Source organism: Oculina patagonica, chromosome 3, assembly GCF_052425735.1.
Source record: "Oculina patagonica isolate OP01 chromosome 3, crgOcupat, whole genome shotgun sequence".
NCBI classification, from domain to species: domain Eukaryota; kingdom Metazoa; phylum Cnidaria; class Anthozoa; order Scleractinia; family Oculinidae; genus Oculina; species Oculina patagonica.
In genome coordinates, this window is record NC_135760.1 from 22,819,297 (window position 1) to 22,827,595 (window position 8,299).

Here is an 8,299-nt window from a genome sequence, read left to right on the forward strand (position 1 = left end):
AGCTGGGTTACCTGTGGTTATTTCAAAATATATGTGCAACATTAAAAAATTAATTTATATTTGCAACAATGTGTGAAGTGCGTGACAGCTTTAATTGATAGGGGTGGTGAATGGTCCTTCAAAAATGCATGTCTCGCAAAAATTTAGCCAAATTTCAGGGGTCTCATCGTCTCAAAGTTTTCTTTGACGCCTTCTCAGAGTCTTGATTTCTTTAACAAGGCTAAAAAGGTCTTGGGCTCGCAGAAAAGATATCAGTCTTGCTGTCTCGCATTTACCATTTGACACCCCTATTGATATGAAATACATCTATATTTACATTACATGTAAATACACCTTATACAGATTATATAATGTCTGGTGTCTGTATCCGAATGTTAAAAGGAAGTAGGTTGTCTATCGTAACTCATCTTAATTTTCCTCATCAGTAAACATTCTTGTTACTTTCAGATTTTTATTTTAAAAAGTTAAAAAGCCATTGTTTTGAGGCTTCCTTTAATATGAAAGCAATTTTGTACATCAGAAAAAGACATAGCCCCTGTCTCTCCCCTCCCTTGGACAACTTTTTGACTTGCCCCGTTTAATTAACTTGATTCCTTTTTAAATAGATCAAAACCAACAAAAGAAGTTAATTTGTAGCAATATTGCTTGCAAGAAACACATGCAGTGTAGGCTACACTCAATAAACCCCTTAAGACAGCTACTATGTTGGAGGATAGTACCGATACCACAAGCTGAAAGCTAAGATAGAGTGATTTTATTTAACCCGTGAAACAACATCTAACAATTAGTGCTAAATAGTGAAAACTAAACAAAAGAAAACAATGGAATAAGTGTCTAATAGTATCTATTTGAGTAGTAACTATTTCACGGTTGAAGTAAAATCACTCTAATGCCAAAAATGAACAGTACTGTTGTGAAATTTTGAGGACAACATTTTTAGCCAAGGGCATTATCTTCCAATACACCAGCAAGCCATAGAGGGGTAAATTATTATTTTGTGGGTAAAATAACTGTAAGTGAATCGGTTTACTTATTTTTTTTAACACTGAAACCCACTGTTTGATTTTGTACCGAGTGATCTGTTTTGTCCAATGAGAGCATGCGGAAATTATTCAGTGGGTATTTCCACCCCCAAAAGCAAAGAAATAAAAATAAGCGAAAATAAGCCACGACGTTTCGAACTCATCTTGAGTTCATTATCAAGTAGATATGAGTAAAATAACGGTCGAGTTAAGTTTAAATATAATATACTCTATCACCTCTATTTGCATTTAAACTTAACTCGACCGTTATTTTACTCATATCTACTTGATAATGAACTCAAGATGAGTTTGAAACGTCGTGGCTTATTTTCGCTTATTTTTATACTTAATTGTATATCAAAATGTTCTCTCATTAAAAGCAAAGAAGCTCAAATATTTTATTGTTCCTGTTACAACAACCATTACAGGGGCAGATCCAGAAAATTTGGAAAGAGGGGGACAAAAAAACAGTGGCAATGTTGTTCGTGGAAATGTTGCTTACAGCATTCTGGTGCATTTGTGAAAAGGGGGACAGCCCCCTTGGCCCGCCCTTCCCCCTCTTTATCTGCCCTGCATTTTTGTGACATGGGAGTTGTACTCTTTACTAAGTAAGAGAAAATAATTGTGTATAAAAAAATTTCCCCCTCTCCGAATTTTTTGCATCTGCCTCTGTAATTGGTGTTGCTTTAAAACAGATTGTGGTTAAATAAAGGTTTTATTAATATTTAATTATTATTATTATTATTATTATTATTATTATACTAATATAAGAGTAATATACAAAGCTCATTGCACCCAGAAAAATGGTAAAATATGCCAAATTAATGTAATAAACCCATCCACTTTCCAAATAACTTGGGCAAATAATATATCTCCCACCCCTTGCCAAAGAAAAAGAGAACAGATGGAAATATACCCTAATTTAAGGGAAAATCATTTGCATGGATAACTTGTAAGCACTTGCATTGTAGCCTGTCTATGAGCTTAAGTCTTTTGCGAAGAAGTTCTTTCTTCTTTCTTGTTTGCTCCAACAGCTCCTTTTGCTTTTGCTTCATCTCACCTCCCCTTAATTTCATTTTTTTCGCATTCAATTTGAGCTCTGATTGAATCTTGTTCAAATTATCACGTGCAATAGTAATGTGCATTTGTAACGTCCCTGCTAAGACCAATTCCTGTTTTACAGATGCCACCCTGTCCCTGATCAATTGCAGCCTATTGTGATATTCTGCAATGTAACACTGCACAATTCTTTCCTTGGATGCACTACTGATTTTACAATCTGCCGAGAGAATGAAATCAACAAGGCTCTCAGGCTCCTCGCCCATTAAGCGCACACCCATTCCTGTTCCAGGACCATCCTGTTCTTGAACAGTAGACGTGTCATGCTGGCCTTCTGAAAGAAAATATAACAAAAACAGTAACATAAATCATGATGTCATCATGTGTGTTACTGTATGGGCTAGAAGGCTTGATGCCAGCTAGTTGGCCAAAAGCATCTTGTCCACTTATCTTAGTCATTTAAGAAAACAAAAGCATCTCCTTGTTCTATTGCTTTTAGAATATGAGCCAGAAATTTCTGTGCTGAGTAGTCAACAAGGTGCATCCAAATTGATTATTGCTTATAGAGAACAAGGGCCAGTTGTCTAATCATTTAGGTCATAACTTCGTACAAGATTTACCATACAAATCTGGTTACAAGTAAGCCCGGGATAAATTAAGGTAGATGGGCCTATAACCAGGTGGGCTTATAAGAGGGAGGGCTTATAACCGGAATTTTGAAATACACTATTCAGAACTCTGAATGTAAAATGCATCAACCTTTCATTTGTACTATGCTCTTGTGGAAGTGCAGTTTTACCTTGGGTTCCAACTGATGTTACTAGCACACTTTTTTGCATGAGGTCTCTGAGGTACTCCAACAGCCACTGACCGTAAATACTTTTCTGCAGTATTGACTCAACATCTAGTCCAAATTTGTTACACTCCTTCAAACAGCTTGACAGAATCTGAAGTGACTCTGACTCAGGGATATTCTGTTGTCCCTTCAGTAAAAAATGGACAAACACTCTGAACAAGTGAACATAGAGGAGAGCCGCTGATACAGGGACATTTGACGAGATCAGTTCAGCCATTGCATGAAGAACTGAATTCCCATTCTTATCCTTGGCTGAGAACAGTGATATGGCATGGCTGTGCCGATTCAGAGTCTTCAAGATGCTCACGACAACTTCAGACAAAAAGACACTGCTACTTGAGCTCTGGTGACGCAACAACTGCATGGTCATGTGTAATGGCGTTTCCTCGGTTCTAGCAGTGTGAATAAGAGGATGAAAGCCCAATTCTGAAAGCACCCACAACGCCTTGTGCTTTCCTAGAAGGCAAGCAAGATGTACAATGGGCAGGCGCAAGGACGGCATGGGTGAAGGGACAACACTGGACATGTCCCAATGGCTTTTCTTCAAGTAGTCCTTGAGTTTTGCACATGACTCAATTTCCACTGTGGCTAAATCGTTGCTCAGGTGGTCGGGTGTAGCACAAAGAAGTTGCACCAACTTGTGATGTGTTAAACTACACTCAGGGCTGCACAGATAAGTGTGTTTCCCTGAAAAATGAAGCATCAAGAGCTCATTTTAAAATGGGACATTTTCATTAACATTACCTAGCCTGCAGGGTAGGTATTTTCTGTGGGGGAGAGTTTTCTTTACCACCTCCCATAAAACCAACCCCTGATGATATTATGACTTACCACTCCCTTAGACCTGTATCAGTCGCGGCTTGTGACATGCCTTACAAACTTGAAAAAAAAAAAAAAATAAAAATAAAAAAATAATAATAAAATAAAAGATACCTGTACTTGACTGTCGTCTCTCAGAATTCACTTGCATTGTTGGCACATCACTGTCATGTGTCAAAGTTTCTGTAACTGGTGCTCTTGTATCTACGCTCTGAGAAGGTGCTGACACAGACACAGTCGTTAATGAAGTTTGACTTGTACATCCATTGGATGCTTCGACTGATGAATGATTAGTCAGAAGGGTTGTGGTTCCACAGGAATTTGTCACTTGAGTTGGTGCTATAGTTTGAGGTATCCTCGCTGAAGCAGATGCAGATGCAGTGGTTGGACAGTTAGTTGGTAAGGTGATGGTCTCTGTGGAATTTTCAGTTGGAGTTGATACTACAGCTTGAGGTATCTTCATTGAGGCAGTTTCAGTGGTTGATGTGGATTGATTTGGCCATCCTTTGGGTGCTTGGACTGATAGAGAGTTTGTTGCTAAGGCGATGGTCCCTGTGGAATTTCCAACTTGAGTTGACGCTACAGTTTGTGGTGCCCACAATGTGGTGGAAACAGTGGTTAATGCATTGTGATTTTGACATCCATAGGGTGTAGATGAACAGTCAGTTGGTAAGGTGATGGTCCCTGTGGAATTTCCAGTTGAAGATACTACAGCTTGAGGTGTACTCATTGATGCAGTTGTAGTGGTTGACGTGGATTTATTTGGCCATCCTTTGGGTGCTTGGTCCGCTGGAGAGTTAGTGGAAGAGGTGGTGGTTTCTGTGGAATTTACTGCTTGAGATGATACTACAGTTTGTGGTGCCCACAATGTGGCAGAGACAGTGGTCGATACATTGTGATTTTGACATCCATTGGGTGAAAGAACAGATGGACAGTTGGTTGGTAGGGTGATGGTCCCTGTGGAATTTCCTGCTTGAGTTGATACTAGAGATTGTGGTGCCCACAATGATGCAGAGACAGTGGTTGATGCATGGTGATTTTGACTTCCACTGGGTGCTTGGACAGATGAACAGTTAGTGGAAGAGGTGATGGTCCCTGTGGAATTTCCAGATTGAGTTGACACTACAGTTTGTGGTACCCACCACAATGAGGTAGAGACAGTGGTTGATGTATTGTGATTTGGCCAACCTTTGGGTGTTTTGACTGATAGAGAGTAAGATGGTAAGGCAATGGTCCCTGTAGAATTTCCAACTTGAGTTGCAGCTTGAGGTATCCTCGCTGAGGCAGACACAGTGGTTAGTGCAGGTTGTTTTTGCCATCCATTCGGCACTAAGGCAGATGGACAGTTAGTTGGTAAGGTGATGGTCCCTGTGGAATTTCCTGCTTGAGTTGACACTACAGCTTGAGGTATCCTCACTGAAGCAGATACAGTGGTTGTTGTGGATTGTTTTGACCATCCATTGGGTGCTAGAACAGATGGACATTTAGTTGGTAAAGCAATGGTCCCTGTGGAATTTCCAGATTGAGTTGACACTACAGTTTGTGGTACCCACCACAATGAGGTTGAGACAGTGGTTGATGCATTGTGATTTGGCCATCCTTTAGGTGCTTGGACTGATAGAGAGTAGGTTGGTAAGGTGATGCTCCCTGTGGAATTTCCAACTTGAGTTGATACTACAGCTTGAGGTATCCTGCTTGAGGCAGATACATTGGTCAATGCAGGTTGTTTTTGCCATCCATTTGGTACTAAGGCAGATGGACATTCAGCTGGTAAGGTGATGGTCCCTGTGGAATTTCCTGCTTGAGTTGACACAACAGTTGGTGGTGCCCACAATGAGGCAAAGACAGCAATGGATGCAATGTGATTTTGACATATATTTGGTGCTAGGACAGATGGAAAGTTAGTTGTGGTATTTTCAGTTTGAGTTGATACTAAAACTTGAGGTATCCTCACTGAAGGAGATGGAGTGATTGATGTGGGTGGCTTTAGCATTCTATTGGGTGCTTGCACTGATGGAGTGTGAGTTGGTACGGTGATGGCCCCTGTCAAATTTCCAGTTTGACTTGACACTACAGTCTGAGGTATCCTCACTGAGGTAGATAATACAGTGGTTGAAGCAGGTTGTTTTGGCCATCCATTGGGTGCTACGACAGATTGACAGTTAGTTGATAAGGCAATGCTTCCAGTAGAATTTACTGCTTTGGCATGAGTTGAAACCACAGTTTGTGTTGACCTCATTGAGGCAGTTGAATGGAAAGACGGATAGTTAGTGGACAAGCTTACAGTTGGGAAGTGATTTGCTGCTTGAGTTGACAGATTTGTATTGCCACTTTGACGTGAACCTGACATCTTAGTAACAGTATTTAACTGTGTTGTGTCTTCTTCTGTTATTGCATCTTCACACGTCTCTTTAGCAACTGAGTTTTGTTGCTTTGCACATTCTGTACTTTGTTCTTCTGGAACTGTTGCGGTTACCTGACTGGCAACAACTCTTCTGTTACTCCTTGCCAATTCATCTTCATGAAGTATCTGCGTCATTGTTTCTCCAGCTTTATTTACACAGTCAAACAATTCAATGACTTGCCTGTGAAGCAAATATCCATCAGTACAAAGCTGCTTAAATGTGTGGATCATCACTTTGAAAATTCCTTCCAACAACTGTCTCTGGTTAAGCAATTCTTGGCGCATTGACTCATCACGACCAAGAAAGACAAATTTAACAGCCTTAATCTGATTGGTTAGTCTTCTGATTTGCCGAGAACACACATGGAGAATGGTGTCTTCATTAGCCTTGTCCCTCGCCAAAAGAATTTCACAGTTGTACTTTGCAAAAAGTTGCAACATGCGCTGAAATGTCATTACTTTCTCCTGATGGGAGGAAGATGGCATATATTGATGCATGGATGTCATAACTGTGTGAAGCGGCAAATTCTGAGTGAAATCCATGTCTGAGCGATCAAGGCACGCGTTTAATAAACACTTCAGTAAGTCATATTTACCAAACAACACTGCCAAATGAACCAAATGATGAATACGATTATTTAATTTGGGATCTAAACTCCAGGCACCCTTCATGGCGAGCTTCAAATGATTTTCAAGATTTTTCTTCAGCTTGTAATCATCTGGAGCACAAATGGCCAGAAGAAGAGGATTGTGCTTTGATCTACAATCACTTTTACACAGTTGAGTGTGAACTCCAGCAAGCACATCCCTCACTGGTATTTTCACACTTTTACTAAGTTTTATCTTTTTTCTTGGTGGTTGTTTGAGTTGCTCAGTCGACTGATGGGAAGTTTTGTTTTTCCTGTCAACACCAGAGGCACTCTGACTTATCCCTGAAACTTCCTTGGATGTTGTTTCATCTATCGCAGAGCATTCTACATCCACACTACAAGAAGATGGTTGTTCAGAATCTAACACTGTCATGTAAGAAATATCTCTAAATATTGAAGGTGTATTCTCTGACAGACGTGTGTATGAGACCATTAGATCTTCTAGACCAGCCATACTGAAATCCCTCATTTTCTCACCGTTATCTAAAGCGCCTTGATTTTGACTAGATTGATCCTCTGCAATAGAAGCTGATGAATGCTCTAGATTACTAGAAGCATCAACTGTCCATGGATACGGTTTTGTGTTCACACTAGACGATTGTCTTTCACTTAATGAATCCACTGCGGAAGCCGGCTTTTCTGATTGATCATCTTCCCTATGTGCATGTGTATCCTCAGTTTCGACAATCACACCTGAAGAGGACTGCCGTTTACTCAATGCATCCTCTGTTATGGAAAATGTTTCTTTCAATATGGCTGCAAATGAAAATGTTTGATCACCAAAAGTGTCCACACTTGAAGGTGTACAATCTGTTCCATTGTTCATATTAGAACTAGACTGTCTTTGATTTGCCGGATATTGTTCTTCAGCATTAGAATCTGGTTCTTCTGATGACATGGTTGTAGTTGAAATTCAAATGAACATTAGATCAGTTTTCATCAACAAGGTCTTCAGTAGATCTGTGGGTCTTGTTCATACCTTCAGAAGTTATTTGGTTTCTATTTGGCTGAATTCTTCCCATGGAAACTGACAATTCTAGTGTACATTTGAAGGCTTTTAGACACATTGAAGAATCCCATGCTGTAAACAATGTATAGGGATCAAATGTCCAGAAGTCAGGAAAATTCAATTCACATGCACACAATTATTTTGCTTTCACAAAAAACACCAGTCAGTATCTTGTTTCTTTGTCGACGTATATTGACACTTTGTTAAAAGATAAGCAGCTGCAGATCAGCTTATTCACTTGAAGTAGTTGCAAGTGCTGTTGGGTGTTCCAGAATCTTGTTTACATCTCGGGGCGGTGCTTACATAACATGTGCTCTGACAAAAACTGGTGAAACGTTCAGATAATATCGATTTCAACCTACTCTTTTCGATAACAACGCATTTAACTGACGGTTAGCTGCATAAAAATGCTAAATGCTTTTGCAGATACGTCCTTTTAGCCATTAATTGGAGCTTTGCTTTGCCGAAAAAGTGCAGCGA

The 8,299-nt window shown here is 39.9% G+C and overlaps 1 protein-coding gene across 4 annotated transcripts in view; it reads right to left on the bottom strand.

The window, feature by feature from the left end:
• Positions 1-395: 395 nt before the first annotated feature.
• Positions 396-8,299, bottom strand: part of LOC144645265 (uncharacterized) — a 51,250-nt gene continuing 43,346 nt past the window's right edge. Inside the window, exons 1-4 of one of the 4 annotated variants that reach the window (XM_078504766.1) lie at positions 5,310-8,287; positions 3,871-5,168; positions 2,881-3,624; positions 396-2,415 (exon numbers count right to left, since the gene is read on the bottom strand). In XM_078504766.1, coding sequence (XP_078360892.1) covers positions 1,940-2,415; positions 2,881-3,624; positions 3,871-5,168; positions 5,310-7,708 — 4,917 coding nt within the window. In that variant the 5' untranslated portion in view covers positions 7,709-8,287 and the 3' untranslated portion in view covers positions 396-1,939. Of the gene's footprint in view, positions 2,416-2,880; positions 3,625-3,870; positions 8,288-8,299 lie in introns of those variants that run through there. The other 3 variants (XM_078504765.1, XM_078504767.1, XM_078504763.1) reach the window with 3 other exon arrangements.